General features: G+C 45.1%; 1 protein-coding gene across 1 annotated transcript in view; it reads right to left on the reverse strand.

Annotated features, from left to right (window-relative positions):
* Nucleotides 1-23,651, reverse strand: part of gbe1b (glucan (1,4-alpha-), branching enzyme 1b) — a 401,340-nt gene that overhangs the window by 94,603 nt on the left and 283,086 nt on the right. The window contains exon 13 of the mRNA XM_052468704.1: nucleotides 354-538. Within this exon, the coding sequence (XP_052324664.1) occupies nucleotides 354-538 (185 nt within the window). The remainder of the gene's footprint in view (nucleotides 1-353; nucleotides 539-23,651) is intronic.

A 23,651-nucleotide genomic window follows, 5' to 3' on the forward strand; every position in this document is an offset into this window, starting at 1 on the left:
TGTGTGTCCTTAGAGATACTACAACCAGGCAGTCATATTTTTCCTCAGTGTGTGTGTGAGCGTGCATGCAGCTGTGTGTGTGTGTGTATGTGCATGCAGCTGTGTGTATGTGTGTGTGTGAGTGTGCATGTAGCTGTGTGTGTGTGAGCGTGCATGTCGCTGTGAACGTGTGTGAGCGTGTGTGTGTGTGTGAGCGTGTGTGTGTGTGCGTGCATGTAGCTGTGTGTGTGTGTGAGCGTGTGTGCGTGCGTGCGTGCGTGCGTGTGTGCGTGCGTGCGTGTGTGCGTGTGTGAGCGTGTGTGAGCGTGTGCGTGCGTGTGCGTGCGTGCGTGTGCGTGTGTGCGCGTCCTTACCGGTGGTGCAGCCAGCCAGCCGTACTTGTCCTCGGTACGGTTCATGTCCCGGTCAAAGTTATAGAGCTGTTTGTAACGGAGGTGGTCAGTGTCCAGCAGGTTGTACTGACGCCTGGCGTAGTGATAACTCTCATTATTACCCTTCCTAGGGAAGTCCAGCCACTCTGGGTGGCCGAACTCATTACCTGAAGAAAAAAAACACAAAATCACAAAAGACACGTTTATTATGTTTAAAGGGGGCAATCTGAGATTGCATCCATTTATTTTATGAAACGTTTAAATTAATTATATATATATAGCCATTAATTCATGAAGAATATCATTTGGAAATGCCTCATGAGCTTATTTCAACAGTTTTACCCAAAATAGAAGCATTAACCCATTACAGTCTAAGCCCTGTCTAAACTGGGGGAGGGGAAGCTGTATGTTTTCAAACCAAGGATCATTTTGATGTTTGAATTTTAAGACTTTTAAAGCTTGAAGTATTTAAACAAGTATATATATTTAATACAAAAAACATTTGGCCTTACTGCTACAGTATAAGCCCATAGAAACACATTGAATAACAGAATCACTACATTGAACAACAGACAGTCCTTACTGCTATTAGAAACACATTGAATAACAGATAGTCCTTACTTCTATTAGCCCACACAAACACAATGAATAACAGATAGTCCTTACTGCTATTAGCCAATAGAAACACATTGAATAACAGACAGTCCTTACTGCTATTAGCCAATAGAAACACATTGAATAACAGATAGTCCTTACTGCTATTAGCCAATAGAAACGCATTGAATAACAGATAGTCCTTACTGCTATTAGCCCATAGAAACACATTGAATAACAGATAGTCCTTACTGCTATTAGCCAATAGAAACGCATTGAATAACAGATAGTCCTTACTGCTATTAGCCAATAGAAACACATTGAATAACAGATAGTCCTTACTGCTATTAGCCCATAGAAACACATTGAATAACAGATAGTCCTTACTGCTATTAGCCCATAGAAACACATTGAATAACAGATAGTCCTTACTGCTATTAGCCCATAGAAACACATTGAATAACAGATAGTCCTTACTGCTATTAGCCCATAGAAACACATTGAATAACAGATAGTCCTTACTGCTATTAGCCCATAGAAACACATTGAATAACAGTTAGTCCTTACTGCTATTAGCCCATAGAAACACATTGAATAACAGTTAGTCCTTACTGCAGAGAGTCCACCAAATAATCTAAAGGAAGTTTGTTCTGAAGTGCATTCGGAAAGTATTCAGACCCCTTGACTTATTTACATAAGTATTCAGACCCCTTGACTTATTTACATAAGTATTCAGACCCCTTGACTTATTTACATAAGTATTCAGACCCCTTGACTTATTTACATAAGTATTCAGACCCCTTGACTTATTTACATAAGTATTCAGACCCCTTGACTTATTTACATAAGTATTCAGACCCCTTGACTTATTTACATAAGTATTCAGACCCTTTGACTTATTTACATAAGTATTCAGACCCCTTGACTTATTTAAATAAGTATTCAGACCCCTTGACTTATTTAAATAAGTAGTCAGACCCCTTGACTTATTTGCATAAGTATTCAGACCCCTTGACTTATTTACATAAGTATTCAGACCCCTTGACTTATTTACATAAGTATTCAGACCCCTTGACTTATTTACATAAGTATTCAGACCCCTTGACTTATTTACATAAGTATTCAGACCCTTTGACTTATTTACATAAGTATTCAGACCCCTTGACTTATTTAAATAAGTATTCAGACCCCTTGACTTATTTGCATAAGTATTCAGACCCCTTGACTTATTTGCATAAGTATTCAGACCCCTTGACTTATTTACATAAGTATTCAGACCCCTTGACTTATTTACATAAGTATTCAGACCCCTTGACTTATTTACATAAGTATTCAGACCCCTTGACTTATTTAAATAAGTAGTCAGACCCCTTGACTTATTTAAATAAGTAGTCAGACCCCTTGACTTATTTACATAAGTATTCAGACCCCTTGACTTATTTAAATAAGTATTCAGACCCCTTGACTTATTTAAATAAGTAGTCAGACCCCTTGACTTATTTGCATAAGTATTCAGACCCCTTGACTTATTTACATAAGTATTCAGACCCCTTGACTTATTTACATAAGTATTCAGACCCCTTGACTTATTTACATAAGTATTCAGACCCTTTGACTTATTTACATAAGTATTCAGACCCCTTGACTTATTTAAATAAGTAGTCAGACCCCTTGACTTATTTGCATAAGTATTCAGACCCCTTGACTTATTTACATAAGTATTCAGACCCCTTGACTTATTTACATAAGTATTCAGACCCTTTGACTTATTTACATAAGTATTCAGACCCCTTGACTTATTTACATAAGTATTCAGACCCCTTGACTTATTTACATAAGTATTCAGACCCCTTGACTTATTTACATAAGTATTCAGACCCCTTGAATTATTTACATAAGTATTCAGACCCCTTGACTTATTTACATAAGTATTCAGACCCCTTGACTTATTTACATAAGTATTCAGACCCTTTGACTTATTTACATAAGTATTCAGACCCCTTGACTTATTTACATAAGTATTCAGACCCCTTGACTTATTTACATAAGTATTCAGACCCCTTGACTTATTTAAATAAGTATTCAGACCCCTTGACTTATTTAAATTAGTCAGACCCCTTGACTTATTTAAATAAGTAGTCAGACCCCTTGACTTATTTACATAAGTAGTCAGACCCCTTGACTTATTTACATAAGTATTCAGACCCCTTGAATTATTTACATAAGTATTCAGACCCCTTGACTTATTTACATAAGTATTCAGACCCCTTGACTTATTTACATAAGTATTCAGACCCCTTGACTTATTTACATAAGTATTCAGACCCCTTGACTTATTTACATAAGTATTCAGACCCCTTGACTTATTTACATAAGTATTCAGACCCCTTGACTTATTTACAAATATTCAGACCCCCTTGACTTATTTACATAAGTATTCAGACCCCTTGACTTATTTACATAAGTATTCAGACCCCTTGACTTATTTACATAAGTATTCAGACCCCTTGACTTATTTACATAAGTATTCAGACCCCTTGACTTATTTACATAAGTATTCAGACCCTTTGACTTATTTACATAAGTATTCAGACCCCTTGACTTATTTAAATAAGTATTCAGACCCCTTGACTTATTTACATAAGTATTCAGACCCCTTGACTTATTTACATAAGTATTCAGACCCCTTGACTTATTTACATAAGTATTCAGACCCCTTGACTTATTTACATAAGTATTCAGACCCTTTGACTTATTTACATAAGTATTCAGACCCCTTGACTTATTTACATAAGTATTCAGACCCTTTGACTTGACTTTTGACTTTTTCTGCATCATGTTACATTACGTCTTTATTCTAAAATGGATTAAATTATATATTTTACCTCATCAATCTACACACAAAACCCCATAACGACCAAGTGAAAACAGGTTTTTAGAAATGTTTGCAAAAAAACCCACAAACAAAACACCGTATTTACGTAAGTATTCAGACCCTTTGCAATGAGATGTGAAATTGAGCTCAGGTGCATCCTGTTTCCATTGATCATCCTTGAGATGTTTCTACAACTTGATTGGAGTCCACCTGTGGCAAATTCAATCGACTGGACATGATTTGGAAAGACACAAACCTGTCTAAATAAGGTCCCACAGTTGACAGTACATGTCAGAGCAAAAACCAAGCCATGAGGTAGATGGAATTGTCTGTAGAGCTCTGAGACAGGATTGTGTCGAGGGGGGGGAGTGAACCCCCAAAACTTCTGCAGCATTGAACACGGTGGCCTCCATCATTCTTAAATGGAAGACGTTTGGAACCACAAAGACTCTTACCCGGTCAAACTGAGCAATCGGGGGAGAAGAGCCTTGGTTAGGAAGGTGACCAAGAACCCGATGGTACTCTGACAAAGCTCCAGAGTTCCCCTGTGAAGATGGGAGAACCTTCCAGAAGGACAATCACCTCTGCAGCACTCGACCAATCAGGCCTTTATCGTAATGGACAGACGGAAGCCAATCTTCAGTAAAAGGCACATGACAGCCCGCTTGGAGTTTGCCAAAAGGCATCTAAAGGACTCTCAGACCATGAGAAACAAGATTGAACTCTTTGGCCTGAATGCCAAGCGTCACATCTGGAGGAAACCTGAAACAATCCCTACGGTGAAGCATGGTGGTGGCAGCATCATGCTGTGGGGATATTCTTCAGTGGCAGGGACTGGGAGATTAGTCAGGGTCGAGGGAAAGATGAACAGAGCAAAGTACACAGAGATTGTTGAAGAAAACCTACTCCAGAGCACTCAGGACCTCAAACTGGGCCAAAGGTTCACCTTCCAACAGGACAAGAACCCTAAGCACACAGCCAAGACAACGCAGGAGTGGCTTCGGGACAAGTATCTCAATGTCCTTGAGTGGCCCAGTCAGATCGTCTTGAAACCGGTTGAACATCTCGAGAGGACTGAAAACAGCTGTGCAGTGACGCTCCCCAACGAACCTGACAGAGCTTGAGAGGATCTGCAGAGAAGAATGGGAGAAACTCCCCAAATACAGGTGTGCCAAGCTAGTAGTGTTATACCCAAGAAGACTCAAGGCTGTAATCGCTGCCAAAAGGTGCTTCAACAAAGTACTGAGTAAAGGGTCTCAATACTTATGCAAATTTCACCTGCTTTTTTTTATATTTTTAACGCATTTGCAAACATTTCCTAAAAACATGTTTTTGTTTTGTTATTATGGGTTAGTGTATCGATTGATGAGGGGAGAAAAAAAAACAATTTAATTTTAAAATAAGTCTGTAACGTAACAAAATGTGGAAAAAAAAAGTCAAGGGGGTCTGAATATCAGAGACATAAGACAGATCAGGAAACACTTAGTAGTTTCTTCTCCGTAACCCACTCCGTACGTAACCCACTCCGTACGTAACCCACTCCGTACGTAACCCACTCCGTACGTAACCCACTCCGTACGTAACCCACTCCGTACGTAACCCACTCCGTACGTAACCCACTCCGTACGTAACCCACTCCGTACGTAACCCACTCCGTACGTAACCCACTCCGTACGTAACCCACTCCGTACGTAACCCACTCCGTACGTAACCCACTCCGTACGTAACCCACTCCGTACGTAACCCACTCCGTACGTAACCCACTCCGTACGTAACCCACTCCGTACGTAACCCACTCCGTACGTAACCCACTCCGTACGTAACCCACTCCGTACGTAACCCACTCCGTACGTAACCCACTCCGTACGTAACCCACTCCGTACGTAACCCACTCCGTACGTAACCCACTCCGCACGTAACCCACCCGCACGTACCCACCCGTACGCAACCCACCCGTACGTAACCCACTCCGTACGTAACCCACTACGTAACCCACTACGTAACCCACTACGTCGTAACCCACTCCCCACCCGTAACCCACCCGTCAACCCACTCCGTACGTAACCCACTCCGTACGTAACCCACTACGTACGTAACCCACTACGTACGTAACCCACTCCGTACGTAACCCACTCCGTACGTAACCCACTCCGTACGTAACCCACTCCGTACGTAACCCACTCCGTACGTAACCCACTCCGTACGTAACCCACTACGTACGTAACCCACTCCGTACGTAACCCACTCCGTACGTAACCCACTCCGTACGTAACCCATTATTTATGGCACTAAACAGCCCTGTCAAATCAAACCAAATGTTATTGGTCACATACACATGGTTAGCAGATGTTAATGTGAGTGTAGCGAAATGCTTGTGCTTCTAGTTCCGACTGTTGCAGTAATATCTAACAAGGAATCTAACAATACCACAACAACTACCTGATACACACAAGTGTAAAGGGATGGAATAAGAATATGTGCATATAAATATATGGATGAGTGATGACTGAGCGGCATAGGCAAGATGCAATAGATGGTATAAATTACAGTATATACACGAGATGAGTAATGTAAGATATGTAAACATGATTAAAATGGCATTATTTAAAGTGACTACTGATACCTTTATTAAAGTGGCTAATGATTGAGTCTGTATGTAGGCAACAGTGTCCCTATGTTAGTGATGGCTGTTTAACAGTCTAATGGCCTTGAGATAGAAGCTGTATTTTCAGTCTCTAGGTCCCCGCTTTGATGCACCTGTACTGGCCTCGCCTTTTGGATGGTAGAGGGGTGAACAGGCAGTGGCTCGGGTGGTTGTTGTCCTTGATGATCTTTTTGGCCTTCCTGTGACATCGGATGGTGTAGGTGTCATGGAGGGCAGGTAGTTTGCCCCCGGTGCTCTGTTGGGCAGACCGCACCACCCTCTGGAGAGCCTTGCGGTTGATGGCGGTGCAGTTGCCGTACCAGGCGGTGATACAGCCCAACAGGATGCTTTCAATTGTGCATCTGTAAAAGTTTGTGAGGGTTTTGGGTGACAAGCCAAATTTCTTCAGCCTCCTGAAGTTGAAGAGGTGCTGTTGCGCCTTCTTCACCACGTTGTCTGTGTGGGTGGACCAATTCAGTTTGTCTGTGATGTGTATACCGAGGAACTTAACACTTTCTACCTTCTCCACTACTGTTCCGTCAATGTGGGTAGGGCGGTGCTCCCTCTGCTGTTTCCTGAAGTCCACGATCATCTCCTTTGTTTGGTGGACGTTGAGTGAGAGGTTGTTTTCCTGACACCACATTCCGAGTGCCCCTCACCTCCTCCCTGTAGGCCGTCTCGTCGTTGTTGGTAATCAAGCACACTACTGTTGTGTCGTCTGCAAACTTGGTGATTGAGGCGTGTGTGGCCACGCAGTCATGGGTGAACAGGAAGTACAGGAGAGGAGAGAGGGCTGAGCACACACCCTTGTGGTGCCCCAGTGTTGAGGATCAGCGAAGTGGAGATGTTGTTTCCTGCCTTCACCACCTGGTGGCGGCCCGTCAGAAAGTCCAGGACACAATTACATAGGGAGGGGGTGGAGACCCAGGGGCTTAAGCTTGATGATGAGCTCGGAGGGTACTATAGTGTTGAATGCTGAGCTGTAGTCAATGAACAACATTCTTACATAGGTATTCCTCTTGTCCAGATGGGATAGGGCAGTGTGTAGTGTGATGGCGATCACATCGTCTGTGGATCTATTGGGGCGGTAAGCAAACTGAAGTGGGTCTAGGGTGTCAGGTAAGGTAGAGGTGATATGATCCTTGACTAGTCTCTCAAAGCACTTCATGATGACAGAAGTGAGTGCTATGTGGAGTCCTTTAGTTCAGTTATCTTTGACCGTTTGGTATGGGAACAATGGTGGCCATCTTGAAGCATGTGGGGACAGCAAACTCGGACAACACATCCCGAGAGAGCCATGTTTCCATAAAGCGGAGGATGCTACAATCTCTGACGTCTCTCTGGAAGGCAACCCTTGCCCTAACTTCGTCCACTTTGTTGTCAAGAGACTGGACATTGGCGAGTAATACTCGGAAGCGGTGGGTGGTGTGCACACCTTCAAAGTCTGACCAGGAGGCTGCTCCGTCTACCTCTTCTGCGGGATGTTGTTTTGGGTCGGCCTCTGGAATCAGATCCAGGGTGGAGGTCCGAACAAAGGATTCGCTTCGGGAAAGTTGTATTCCTGGTTGAAATGATGGGAAATTTTCATCCCTTTATTTCCAATACTTATTACTTATTCTCGGCTGTATGTAATAACTGTATGTAATAACTGTATGTAATAACTGTATGTAATAACTGTATGTAATAACTGTATGTAATAACGCTTAAGATTTCCTGGGCTTACAATGTAAGAAATAATACAGAAAAAAAAATGAAATACTGCGTAGTTTTCTAAACCGGGGGAGGGGGTCTATTCAATGAATTGCTTTAAGAAGGTCATACCAAGGATCATTTTGCAATCTGAACACTTGAAATATCCCCCCAAAAATGTTATAAAACAATTATTTGATGAAAAATTGTATTTGGCCTTTACTGCTATTAACCCATACAAATGCAGTTTCACTACACAGATAGTCCCCCTAAAAACATTTCTAAATGAAGTTTGTTCTGAAGTGTCTGTCCCATATCTTAGAGATATAAGAACTACATGTATTTAACCCCTCAGTTTTGGCACTTAACAGTTTCCATATACTATACTTCCATTTAAAAAAAAAAAATGTAACTGGTACCGAGGGACCTTCCGATGAGTCTTGTGAGGGCGTCCTAGAGTAAAACCAACAGAAATGTACATGTTCGTGAGAGTCTCACCTTTCCATAGAGAGGTCATAATCGTTTAGGATCGCTACAGACGATTTTGTAAGACCGATTCTTGGGATGCCTCATGGTCTGACAAAACACCACTCTATCTCTGACACTTTTACCCCTCAGATGAGGAAGTGCGACAGTGGATTGAGGACACGTCCAATGCAACACAAAAAACCCAGATCTCTCGAGCGTAAACTGACAGATTTTTTTATGGGGATATTTGTATTATGCTAATTAGATATCCGCGGAGGCGAGGACATCGACAGCAGGGGGATTTAACCACCATTTACCCTCTCATAAACCAATATAATTAGTTTGTATCTATTTGAAGGAATCATCATTAAATACATATGTAAAAAATGGATTCCATCTATATTCACCCAAGAAAAAAAGTATATTTTTCAATAGAGACACATAATTAATCAACGTTTAATCCACTATTAAATACTACTGCTGTATACTCTAATCTGAAGTTAATTACATTTTTTTATTTAATTTCAAAACAACACAAAGTTCACAGGGGGCCCGAGGCCACCGCGGCCCACCTTTTTTATCAAGGTAACACAATTTAACGTTGAACAACAGTCTTGATGACAAACTAAGACAAAACTCTCACAAGTTGTCCTCCCTTAACGTGCCCTCACCAGCATCCCCAGAATGATGCCCTCTTTCATGCAGAAACCACATCAAAGCTGCTGAACCAAAAGGAATCTATTATCTCCATAAAAGACAGTCGGGGGGAGCTACTGCACAAACCAACTCCCTGAGCTTTCATTGCAGCCTCAGAGTTTTCCTGCTCCCGATGTAAGTTATGCAGAATTAATTCAGCGGGATATTTATACCATTTGTTCATAATGGAGAGTTAGAAACAGTTTGAAACTTTCAGATGATTCCGAGGAAAGAAAGAGGAGACTACGTTCCAAATGGCGCCCTACTCCCTACACAGAGCGAACCATATGGGAAGGGGTAAAAAGTAGTGCACCAAATAGGGAATAGGGTACCATTGTTTGACACAGCAACAGAAACTCATTGATGGAGATCATCATCTAAATCCATTTTCATGAGTAACTTCCTGTTTCAGAGTAGGTAGAGGGAGGAAGAGAGGACATACACAGAGGAGGAGGAGGAGGAGGAGGAGGAGAGGAGGAGAGGACATACAATGAGAGAGAGGAGGAGGAGGGGAGGGGAGAGGAGGAGGAGAGGACAGACACAGAGGGAAAGCAGGAGGAGGAGAGGCAAGACGAGGCAAGGTGGAGAAGAGGAGAGACAGGGAGAGAGAAGGAGGAGGAGAGGACAGACACAGAGGGAGAGGGGAGGAGAGGTGAGACAGGGCAAGGTGGAGAAGAGGAGAGACAGGGAGAGGAGGAGAGGGAGAGGAGGAGGAGAAGGAGAGGACAGATACAGAGGGAGAGGAGGAGGAGAGACAGAAGAGGAGATAGAGGGAGAGGAGAGAGGAAAGAGAGAGGACAGATACAGAGGGAGAGGAGGAGGAGAGACAGAAGAGGAGATAGAGGGAGAGGAGAGAGGAAAGAGAGAGGACAGATACAGAGGGAGAGGAGGAGGAGAGACAGAAGAGGAGATAGAGGGAGAGGAGAGAGGAAAGAGAGAGGACAGATACAGAGGGAGAGGAGGAGGAGAGACAGAAGAGGAGATAGAGGGAGAGGAGAGAGGAAAGAGAGAGGAGAAACAACAGAGGGAGATGAGGAGAAGAGGAGAGGGGTGGAGAGGGGAGACAGGAGGAGAGGAGACGAGGAGGAGAGGAGATGAGGAAGAGAGGAGACAGAGGGAGAGGAGGAGGAGGAGCGAGGGAGGGAGAGGAGGAGGAGGAGAGAGGGAGGGAGAGGAGGAGGAGGAGAAGAGGAGACAGAGAGGAGGAGGAGAAGAAACAACAGGACGGAGGTAGAGACTAGACAGGGTTAGAAACAGAGTGGAATGGCGTGTCTGAATCAATGAAAGCCTGTGTAACTGTATGGAACAACAGCAACGCCAGGCGACCAGGCAGCCTGTCTGTCAGCCAGAGTGATGAGATAATGAATCCGTCATCCGACGGCAAGACAACATCATAAAACAACCGTTGCCATAATTGAATTCCAGGAAGGAAATAAACATGTTGACAAGAGGAGGAGGAGGAGGGAAAAGGCATGAACATATAACTGAATCTAGTTGTTTATTCAGTAAAGATGGAAGAGAAGAAAGAGAGAGAGGAGAGAGAATATAGGGGCGGGGGGGGTAAAAAAAGAGAGAGCAGGAGAGAGTGGTGGTCTTGCCTGTGGGGAATGGACAGGCAGTTCTAATGAAATACATTAGCTACCTGTTACAGAAGGTACGAAATAATACTGCCAACCACACACACACACACACACACACACGCACACACACGCGCACACACGCACACACAATTGTCTTTCCCTGTCACGCCATCTCTACACTAATAACAATCCTCCCAAACTGCACAGAAACAGGACAGAAACAGAAACATTCAACAAATGCCAATCAAAAGGAAGAAGCTCAGTATATTCTCTATATATTCAACAGTCCTCTCTGTACAACCTACTCCACAGAGAGGACTGTTGTGTGCAGAGAGGACTGTTGTGTACAGAGAGGACTGTCGTGCAGAGAGGACTGTTGTGTACAGAGAGGACTGTCGTGCAGAGAGGACTGTCGTGCAGAGAGGACTGTTGTGTACAGAGAGGACTGTTGTGTACAGAGAGGACTGTTGTACAGAGAGGACTGTTGTGTACAGAGAGGACTGTTGTGTACAGAGAGGACTGTTGTACAGAGAGGACTGTTGTGTACACAGAGGACTGTCGTGCGCACAGAGGACTGTTGTGTGCAGAGAGGACTGTTGTGTGCAGAGAGGACTGTTGTGTGCAGAGAGGACTGTTGTGTACAGAGAGGACTGTTGTGTACAGAGAGGACTGTTGTGTACAGAGAGGACTGTTGTGTACAGAGGACTGTTGTACACAGAGGACTGTTGTGTACACAGAGGACTGTTGTGTACACAGAGGACTGTTGTGTGCACAGAGGACTGTTGTGTGCACAGAGGACTGTTGTGTGCAGAGAGGACTGTTGTGTACAGAGAGGACTGTTGTGTACAGAGAGGACTGTTGTGTACAGAGAGGACTGTTGTGTACAGAGAGGACTGTTGTGTACAGAGAGGACTGTTGTGTACAGAGAGGACTGTTGTGTACACAGAGGACTGTTGTGTACACAGAGGACTGTTGTGTACACAGAGGACTGTTGTGTACACAGAGGACTGGTGTACACAGAGGACTGGTGTACACAGAGGACTGTTGTGTACACAGAGGACTGTTGTGTACACAGAGGACTGTTGTGTACACAGAGGACTGGTGTACACAGAGGACTGGTGTACACAGAGGACTGTTGTGTACACAGAGGACTGGTGTACACAGAGGACTGGTGTACACAGAAGACTGTTGTGTACACAGAAGACTGTTGTGTACACAGAGGACTGTTGTGTACACAGAGGACTGGTGTACACAGAGGACTGTTGTGTTTAACATTTTTATTTCACCTTTATTTAACCAGGTAGGCTAGTTGAGAACAATTTCTCATTTGCAACTGCGACCTGGCCAAGATAAAGCATAGCAGTGTGAACAGACAACACAGAGTTACACATGGAGTAAACAATTAACAAGTCAATAATACAGTAGAAAAAAAGGGGAGTCTATATACATTGTGTGCAAAATGCATGAGGAGGTAGGCGAATAATTACAATTTTGCAGATTAACACTGGAGTGATAAATGATCAGATGGTCATGTACAGGTAGAGATATTGGTGTGCAAAAGAGCAGAAAAGTAAATAAATAAAAACAGTGTGGGGATGAGGTAGGTGAAAATGGGTGGGCTATTTACCAATAGACTATGTACAGCTGCAGCGATCGGTTAGCTGCTCAGATAGCTGATGTTTGAAGTTGGTGAGGGAGATAAGTCTCCAACTTCAGCGATTTTTGCAATTCGTTCCAGTCACAGGCAGCAGAGTACTGGAACGAAAGGCGGCCGAATGAGGTGTTGGCTTTAGGGATGATCAGTGAGATACACCTGCTGGAGCGCGTGCTACGGATGGGTGTTGCCATCGTGACCAGTGAACTGAGATAAGGCGGAGCTTTACCTAGCATGGACTTGTAGATGACCTGGAGCCAGTGGGTCTGGCGACGAATATGTAGCGAGGGCCAGCCGACTAGAGCATACAAGTCGCAGTGGTGGGTTGTATAAGTTGCTTTAGTGACAAAACGGATGGCACTGTGATAAACTGCATCCAGTTTGCTGAGTAGAGTGTTGGAAGCAATTTTGTAGATGACGTCGCCGAAGTCGAGGATCGGTAGGATAGTCAGTTTTACTAGGGTAAGCTTGGCGGCGTGAGTGAAGGAGGCTTTGTTGCGGAATAGAAAGCAGACTCTTGATTTGATTTTCGATTGGAGATGTTTGATATGAGTCTGGAAGGAGAGTTTGCAGTCTAGCCAGACACCTAGGTACTTATAGATGTCCACATATTCAAGGTCGGAACCATCCAGGGTGGTGATGCTAGTCGGGCATGCGGGTGGAGGCAGCGATCGGTTGAAAAGCATGCATTTGGTTTTACTAGTGTTTAAGAGCAGTTGGAGGCCAAGGCAGTCATCCGAAAAACCGAGGCTACTGAGTCTGCCGATAAGAATATGGTGATTGACAGAGTCGAAAGTCTTGGCAAGATCGATGAAGACGGCTGCACAGTACTGTCTTTTATCGATGGCGGTTATGATATCGTTTAGTACCTTGAGGGTGGCGGAGGTGCACCCGTGACCGGCTCGGAAACCAGATTGCACAGCGGAGAAGGTACGGTGGGATTCGAGATGGTCAGTGACCTGTTTGTTGACTTGGCTTTCGAAGACCTTAGATAGGCAGGGCAGGATGGATATAGGTCTGTAACAGTTTGGGTCCAGGGTGTCTCCCCCTTTGAAGAGGGGGATGACTGCGGCAGCTTTCCAATCCTTGGGGATCTCAGACGATATGAAAGAGGTTGAACAGGCTGGTAATAGGGGTTGCGACAATGGCGGCGGATAGTTTCAGAAATAGAGGGTCCAGATTGTCAAGCCCAGCTGATTTATACGGGTCCAGGTTTTGCAGCTCTTTCAGAACATCTGCTATCTGGATTTGGGTAAAGGAGAACCTGGAGAGGCTTGGGCAAGGAGCTGCGGGGGGCTGTTGTCCGAGGTTGGAGTAGCCAGGCGGAAGGCATGGCCAGCCTTTGAGAAATGATTGAAGTTTTCGATAATCATGGATTTATCGGTGGTGACCGTCATACCAAGCCTCAGAGCAGTGGGCAGCTGGGAGGAGGTGCTCTTGTTCTCCATGGACTTCACAGTGTCCCAGAACTTTTTGGAGTTGGAGCTACAGGATGCAAACTTCTGCCTGAAGAAGCTGGCCTTAGCTTTCCTGACTGACTGCGTGTATTGGTTCCTGACTTCCCTGAACAGTTGCATATCGCGGGGACTATTCGATGCTATTCCAGTCCACCACAGGATGTTTTTGTGCTGGTCGAGGACAGTCAGGTCTGGAGTGAACCAAGGGCTGTATCTGTTCTTAGTTCTGCATTTTTTGAACGGAGCATGCTTATCTAAAATGGTGAGGAAGTTACTTTTAAAGAATGACCAGGCATCCTCAACTGACGGGATGTGGTCAATGTCCTTCCAGGATACCCGGGCCAGGTCGATTAGAAAGGCCTGCTCACAGAAGTGTTTTAGGGAGCGTTTGACAGTGATGAGGGGTGGTCGTTTGACTGCGGCTCCGTAGCGGATACCGGCAATGAGGCAGTGATCGCTGAGATCCTGGTTGAAGACAGCGGAGGTGTATTTGGAGGGCCAGTTGGTCAGGATGAAGTCTATGAGGGTGCCCTTGCTTACAGAGTTAGGGTTGTACCTGGTGGGTTCCTTGATGATTTGTGTGAGATTGAGGACATCTAGCTTAGATAGTAGGACTGCCGGAGTGTTAAGCATATCACAGTTTAGGTCACCTAACAGAACAAACTCTGAAGCTAGATGGGGGGCAATCAATTCACAAATGGTGTCCAGGGCACAGCTGGGAGCTGAGGGGGGTTGGTAGCAGGCGGCAACAGTGAGAGACTTATTTCTGGAGAGAGTAATTTTCAAAATTAGTAGTTCGAACTGTTTGGTTATGGACCTGGAAAGTATGACATTACTTTGCAGGCTCTCTGCAGTAGACTGCAACTCCTCCCCCTTTGGCAGTTCTATCTTCACGGAAGATGTCATAGTTGGGTATGGAAATCTCTGAATTTTTGGGGCCTTCCTGAGCCAGGATTCAGACACGGCAAGGACATCAGGGTTAGCAGAGTGTGCTAAAGCAGTGAGTAAAACAAACTTAGGGAGGAGGCTTCTGATGTTGACATGCATGAAACCAAGGCTTTTTCGATCACAGAAGTCAACAAATGAGGGTGCCTGGGGACATGCAGGGCCTGGGTTTACCTCCACATCACCCGCGGAACAGAGAAGGAGTAGTATGAGGGTGCGGCTAAAGGCTATCAAAACTGGTCGCCTAGAGCGTTGGGGGCGGAGGATAAGAGGAGCAGGTTTCTGGGCATGGTAGAATATATTCAGGGCATAATGCGCAGACAGGGGTATGGTGGGGTGCGGGTACAGCGGAGGTAAGCCCAGGCACTGGGTGATGATGAGAGAGGTTGTATCTCTGGACATGCTGGTTGTAATGGGTGAGGTCACCGCATGTGTGGGAGGTGGGACAAAGGAGGTATCAGGGGTATGAGGAGTGGAACTAGGGGCTCCATTGTGAACTAAAACAATGATAACTAACCTGAGCAACAGTATACAAGGCATATTGACATTTGAGAGAGACCTACAGCGAGGCATACAGTAATCACAGGTGTTGAATTGGGAAAGCTAGCTAAAACAGTAGGTGAGACAACAGCTAATCAGCTAGCACAACAACAGCAGGTAAAATGGCGTTGACTAGGCAACGGGGCCGACAGATAAAACAAACAAGCAGAATGGAGTACCGTGATTAATGGACAGTCCAGCGTGCATCAGCTATGTAGCCAAGTGATCAGTGTCCAGGGGGCAGCGGTGGATGGGGCAGGGGGGCTGGACTGGCGAGTGTTATCCAGGTTAAAAAAGTAACAATGACTAAATAACTTGTAGCTAGTTAGCTTCTGGAGGTTCTTGAGTGTGTTCTAAAAATTAAAAATAATAGCGATTCCGTATCACATTGGGTGAGGCAGGTTTCCGGAAGGTATAAACAAATAAAAAAATTGGAAAGAGAGAAAGTAAATATGGATCCAGTGAGTGTTTGGGACGCGGCGATGCAGACGTTTAGCAGGCCTGTGATAACAAGCTAACAGTTAGCAGGCCGGGGTAAACAAGGTAGCAGTTAGCGGACCTGGGCTAAACAAGCTGGCAGTTAGCAGGCCGAATTAGCAAGCAAGGAGATAGCAAGGGCTAGAGAGTTAGCCTTTGGGGGACGTCGCGATGGGGTGAGTCTGTTTATTCCTCTTCATGCGGTGACATCGATAGACCGGTCGTGGGCCCGGGTATTGTAGCCCAGGAGTATGCTACGGTGGTGAGCACAGGTAATCTGGCCGGGCTAGCTTCAAGCTAAGTGGGTGGAGTAATCATCCGGGGTTGCGGGTTTAGCTCGATAGCTAGTTGTGAAGATCCAGCTGAAAAATGTTCCGTTTGCGGTGGGAATCCGGGGATAAAAAATAAATAGGTCCGTTATGCTCTGGTTAGCGTTGCGTTGTTCGAACTGGCGAGAGCTTTCCGAGCTAAAGGTTAGTTGATGACCGGTTAGCTGAAGACCGCTAGCATAGCTGGTGGTTAGCTGGCTAGCTTCAGTTGAGGGGTTCCGGTTCCGAAGTAAATATAATTACTTTATCTAAAGTAGCTACATTGGGTGAGGCGGGTTGCAGGAGAGTATTTGGAAGCTTAGGTTTAGCAAAATGTTTTTAAAGACATGCGAAGAAAAATATGTAAAACGAAAAAGAAACAATATATACAGGGGACACGATACGACAGGACGACTTACTGCTACGCCATCGAGGTGAGTACAGAGGACTGTTGTGCAGAGAGGACTGTTGTGCAGAGAGGACTGTTGTGCAGAGAGGACTGTTCTGTGCAGAGGACTGTCGTGCAGAAAGCTAACATAGTACCATTTCAAAACCAACTGTCATTATTGCAGAAATTTGAGCAGCAATAAGGTAACATTAAATAGTAAAGTGTTAATATGTTTTACTGTGAATAGCAGCTCTACAGTCCTATCTGTTTTACTGTGAATAGCAGCTCTACAGTCCTATCTGTTTTACTGTGAATAGCAGCTCTACAGTCCTATCTGTTTTCCTGTGAATAGCAGCTCTTACAGTCCTATCTGTTTTCCTGTGAATAGCAGCTCTACAGTCCTATCTGTTTTCCTGTGAATAGCAGCTCTACAGTCCTATCTGTTTTACTGTGAATAGCAGCTCTACAGTCCTATATGTTTTCCTGTGAATAGCAGCTCTACAGTCCTATCTGTTTTACTGTGAATAGCAGCTCTACAGTCCTATCTGTTTTACTGTGAATAGCAGCTCTACAGTCCTATCTGTTTTCCTGTGAATAGCAGCTCTACAGTCCTATCTGTTTTCCTGTGAATAGCAGCTCTACAGTCCTATCTGTTTTACTGTGAATAGCAGCTCTACAGTCCTATCTGTTTTACTGTGAATAGCAGCTCTACAGTCCTCTGTTTTCCTGTGAATAGCAGCTCTACAGTCCTATCTGTTTTCCTGTGAATAGCAGCTCTACAGTCCTATCTGTTTTACTGTGAATAGCAGCTCTACAGTCCTATATGTTTTCCTGTGAATAGCAGCTCTACAGTCCTATCTGTTTTACTGTGAATAGCAGCTCTACAGTCCTATCTGTTTTACTGTGAATAGCAGCTCTACAGTCCTATATGTTTTACTGTGAATAGCAGCTCTACAGTCCTATCTGTTTTCCTGTGAATAGCAGCTCTACAGTCCTATATGTTTTCCTGTGAATAGCAGCTCTACAGTCCTGTTTTACTGTGAATAGCAGCTCTGCAGTCCTATCTGTTTTACTGTGAATAGCAGCTCTACAGTCCTATATGTTTTACTGTGAATAGCAGCTCTACAGTCCCATCTGGTTTACTGTGAATAGCAGCTCTACAGTCCTATATGTTTTACTGTGAATAGCAGCTCTACAGTCCCATCTGGTTTACTGTGAATAATACAATAATATATGCCATTTAGCAGAATAGCAGCTCTACAGTCCTATAATATGAAGACTTGTATGAGTCCAAAACGACACCCTAGTCCCTGCATAGTGCATCACGTTAGACCAGGGCCCATATGGAATAGGGTGCCTTTTGGGACCTCAAGCCCTCGTCTTTGTGCTTCCTGTACTGTACTGTAAATAACAGCTTCTAGCTGGTGGCTACTTGACTTTGGATTGAACCTGTTATAAACCACAGAATGTATTGTATGAATGTGGCTGTGAATATTATATCACAGAATATAGTATACGCAAGAGGTTTGTGGTTTGTGTGTGTGTCAGAGGATTGTGCTGTGATACAATAGAATAGACAGTCATGGCACAGCTACCCAGTCACCAACCTGGGAAGGGAACTGGGCCCCTGAGGCAGTAAGGGAGGCAGTCGACATGTGTAGGAAACACATTCCTTATCTCACACACACACACACATAACACACACACACACACATAACACACACACACACACACACACACACACACACACACACACATAACACACACACACACACACACACACACACATAACACACACACACACACACACACACACATAACACACACACACACACACACACACACACACACACACACACACACACACACACACACACACATAACACACACACACACACACACATAACACACACACACACACACACACGAGATGGTGCAAGAGAACTCAGGACCTGACGTGGTCTGCCTGTTAATCTGTGCAGGTGACATGGGGCGGCAGTGGGTGTGTGTGTGTGTTATGTGTGTGTGTGGGTGTGTGGTGTGTGTGTGTTATGTGTGTGTGTGTTATGTGTGTGTGTGTGTGTTATGTGTGTGTGTGTGTGTTATGTGTGTGTGTGTGTGTGTGTGTGTGAGATGGCAGAGAAAGATAAACACCCATGCATTGATAAACACTTTCAAAACGAGATGTGCTTCATTAAGTGTATAAATGAACCGCTGCTAATCTCCTCCTCTCCTGTTATTCTGCTTCCTAATTAAAGCGAAGTAGAGATGCTGGATAGCCAGATGAAGTCCCTGAGTCCCTGTCTCTGGGGAAAGACAGTCTTTGGCTTTTTATTAATGCGACACATCAATTTACAACTCTGTTGGTGTGTATCAGTGTCAGTCTGTCCACTTTCAATAATATATATATATAAAAACCAAAACAAGCACAGCCACACAACACACAAATCAATTCAAAATGTTATGTCACGTGCTTGGTAAACAACAGATGTAGACGAACAGTGAAACTTACACACAGTGTAAGTCCTTCCAGACGGAGTCCGGTCTGCATTCATTAATCACTATGGTAATCACCCCTCTCCATTACACAGGTCTAACACACCTATCTCCACAGTCACACATGATGGATTCTCACAACACTGCACAAATAAAACATCATTTGCGGCTCCTATTCTAGCTGGCTGAAAGCTATTTATGACCAGTGTTGGGGCCGTTACTCAATTTAAAATAAATAAAATAAATATATATATAAATATATATATATATAGCCCATTACTCGCAACTCAATCAATGTAAACAACGTCAGTGTTGTGGTAGTTAGGCACATACACCAACACTAGTATCCCAATAATCTACTACATACTCAGCTACACGCTTGTTAAATTCTCCCTGGATTACAGCATGTACTTCCAATTGAGCCTTTGGTTGTTTGGATGAGCTAGACCTACAGTCATCTACAGTGGTCAGGATGAGGTAGACCTACAGTCATCTAGTGGTCAGGATGAGGTAGACCTACAGTCATCTAGTGGTCAGGATGAGGTAGACCTACAGTCATCTAGTGGTCAGGATGAGGTAGACCTACAGTCATCTACAGTGGTCAGGATGAGGTAGACCTACAGTCATCTACAGTGGTCAGGATGAGGTAGACCTACAGTCATCTACAGTGGTCAGGATGAGGTAGACTACAGTCATCTACAGTGGTCAGGATGAGGTAGACCTACAGTCATCTACAGTGGTCAGGATGAGGTAGACCTACAGTCATCTAGTGGTCAGGATGAGGTAGACCTACAGTCATCTACAGTGGTCAGGATGAGGTAGACCTACAGTCATCTACAGTGGTCAGGATGAGGTAGACCTACAGTCATCTACAGTGGTCAGGATGAGGTAGACTACAGTCATCTACAGTGGTCAGGATGAGGTAGACTACAGTCATCTACAGTGGTCAGGATGAGGTAGACCTACAGTCATCTACAGTGGTCAGGATGAGGTAGACTACAGTCATCTACAATGGTCAGGATGAGGTAGACCTACAGTCATATACAGTGGTCAGGATGAGGTAGACTACAGTCATCTACAGTGGTCAGGATGAGGTAGACCTACAGTCATCTACAGTGGTCAGGATGAGGTAGACCTACAGTCATCTACAGTGGTCAGGATGAGGTAGACTACAGTCATCTACAGTGGTCAGGATGAGGTAGACCTACAGTCATCTACAGTGGTCAGGATGAGGTAGACTACAGCCATCTACAGTGGTTAGGATGAGGTAGACCTACAGTCATCTACAGTGGTCAGGATGAGGTAGACCTACAGTCATCTACAGTGGTCAGGATGAGGTAGACCTACAGTCAGCAATAGCAGTGGTCAGGATGAGGTAGACCTACAGTCAGCAATAGCAGTGGTCAGGATGAGGTAGACCTACAGTCAGCAATAGCAGTGGTCAGGATGAGGTAGACCTACAGTCATCTACAGTGGTCAGGAAGAGGTCATCTACAGTGGTCAGGATGAGGTAGACCTACAGTCAGCAATAGCAGTGGTCAGGATGAGGTAGACCTACAGTCATCTACAGTGGTCAGGATGAGGTAGACCTAACACAAGTTCTATGTAGTCTGCTTTCGCCCCCCATTGGAGGAAGACAAGTTCTATGTATTTTGGCTACGCCCCCCATTGGAGGAACACAAGTTCTATGTATTCTGGCTACGCCCCCCATTGGAGGAACAAAAGTTCTATGTATTCTGGCTACGCCCCCCATTGGAGGAACAAATGTTCTATGTAGTCTGGCTACACCCCCCATTGGAGGAACACAAGTTCTATGTATTCTGGCTACGCCCCCCATTGGAGGAACACAAGTTCTATGTAGTCTGGCTATGCCCCCCATTGGAGGAACACAAGTTCTATGTATTCTGGCTACACGCCCCATTGGAGGAACACAAGTTCTATGTATTCTGGCTACGCCCCCCATTGGAGGAACACAAGTTCTATGTATTCTGGCTACGCCCCCCATTGGAGGAACACACGTTATTTAGTCTGGTTACACCCCCCATTGGAGGAACACAAGTTATTTAGTCTGGCTACGCCCCCCATTGGAGGCACACAAGTTATTTAGTCTGGCTACGCCCCCCATTGGAGGAACACAAGTTATTTAGTCTGGCTACACCCCCCATTGGAGGAACACAAGTTATTTAGTCTGGCTACACCCCCCATTGGAGGAACACAAGTTATTTAGTCTGGCTACACCCCCCATTGGAGGAACACAAGTTATTTAGTCTGGCTACACCCCCAATGGAGGAACACAAGTTATTTAGTCTGGATACACCCCCCATTGGAGGAACACAAGTTATTTAGTCTGGCTACGCCCCCCATTGGAGGAACACAAGTTATGTATTCTGGCTACGCCCCCCATTGGAGGAACACAAGTTATTTAGTCTGGCTACGCGCCCCATTGGAGGAACACAAGTTATTTAGTCTGACTACACCCCCCATTGGAGGAACACAAGTTATTTAGTCTGGCTACACCCCCCATTGGAGGAACACAAGTTATTTAGTCTGGCTACACCCCCCATTGGAGGAACACAAGTTATTTAGTCTGGCTACACCCCCCATTGGAGGAACACAAGTTATTTAGTCTGGCTACGCCCCCCATTGGAGGAACACAAGTTATTTAGTATGGCTACGCCCCCCATTGGAGGAACACAAGTTATGTAGTCTGGCTACGCCCCCCATTGGAGGAACACAAGTTATTTAGTCTGGCTACGCCCACAATTGGAGGAACACAAGTTATTTAGTCTGGCTACACCCCCATTGGAGGAACACAAGTTATGTAGTCTGGCTACACCCCCCATTGGAGGAACACAAGTTATTTAGTCTGGCTACACCCCCCATTGGAGGAACACAAGTTATGTAGTCTGGCTACGCCCCCCATTGGAGGAACACAAGTTATGTAGTCTGGCTACGCCCCCCATTGGAGGAACACAAGTTATTTAGTCTGGCTACACCGCCCATTGGAGGAACACAAGTTATGTAGTCTGGCTACGCCCCCCATTGGAGGAACACAAGTTATTTAGTCTGGCTACGCCCCCAATTGGAGGAACACAAGTTATGTAGTCTGGCTACGCCCCCCATTGGAGGAACACAAGTTATGTAGTCTGGCTACGCCCCCAATTGGAGGAACACAAGTTATTTAGTCTGGCTACGCCCCCCATTGGAGGAACACAATGTCCCCCCCCCTTCCCAACTCTGCCTCTTGAAACCAGTGTACTGTAGGTGAGAACAATATGTCATATTTGTAGGACAAGTGCTACACAAATTTAAACAAATGAACCACTAATAGACTCCTGGACTGTTGTGAATAGTAAGTAACCCCATAATGAAATATATAGCAGTGCATAGGCTGATTCTACTGACATAACCCCTGACAAAACAAGGACAGTGTTGTTTCTGCCACAAAATGAAGCTATTTTTCCATCAACTACCTGGCACTACTTCCAAATGTATTTAAATCAATGAATCTCTCTGGAGGCTGGCTAGCTGAGTAGTAGTTCTCGTTCTCTCTCTCTCTCTCTCTCTCTCTGTGTGTTGGGGGAAGCTGTTTGTTTTCACAGAAACCGTCTCTGATCTCAAGAGGAATCATGAATTAACTAAGACTTGAATCAGTTTTTTTAAGCCACAGTGCTCGCAAAGATTTAAAAAAAAAAAGAATACAAAAATTTTTGATAAGGCTTTTACTATCTGCCTCCCTCAGTGAGGATGGATAGAGGTAGGGGGAGAGGAAAGGAGGAGGGTGACTCTCCCTCAGTGAGGATGGATAGAGGTAGGGGGAGAGGAAAGGAGGAGGGTGACTCTCCCTCAGTGAGGATGGATAGAGGGAGGAGGAGAGGAAAGGAGGAGGGTGACTCTCCCTCAGTGAGGATGGATAGAGGGAGGGGGAGAGGAAAGGAGGAGGGTGACTCTCCCTCAGTGAGGATGGATAGAGGTAGGGGGAGAGGAAAGGAGGAGGAGAAGGGTGACTCTCCCTCAGTGAGGATGGATAGAGGGAGGGGGAGAGGAAAGGAGGAGGGTGACTCTCCCTCAGTGAGGATGGATAGAGGGAGGAGGAGAGGAAAGGAGGAGGGTGACTCTCCCTCAGTGAGGATGGATAGAGGGAGGGGGAGAGGAAAGGAGGAGGGTGACTCTCCCTCAGTGAGGATGGATAGAGGTAGGGGGAGAGGAAAGGAGGAGGAGAAGGGTGACTCTCCCTCAGTGAGGATGGATAGAGGGAGGGGGAGAGGAAAGGAGGAGGAGAAGGGTGACTCTCCCTCAGTGAGGGTGGATAGAGGGAGGGGGAGAGGAAAGGAGGAGGGTGACTCTCCCTCAGTGAGGATGGATAGAGGGAGGGGGAGAGGAAAGGAGGAGGGTGACTCTCCCTCAGTGAGGATGGATAGAGGTAGGGGGAGAGGAAAGGAGGAGGGTGACTCTCCCTCAGTGAGGAT

Source organism: Oncorhynchus keta, chromosome 18 (assembly GCF_023373465.1).
Source record: "Oncorhynchus keta strain PuntledgeMale-10-30-2019 chromosome 18, Oket_V2, whole genome shotgun sequence".
Classification (NCBI taxonomy): Eukaryota; Metazoa; Chordata; class Actinopteri; order Salmoniformes; family Salmonidae; genus Oncorhynchus; species Oncorhynchus keta.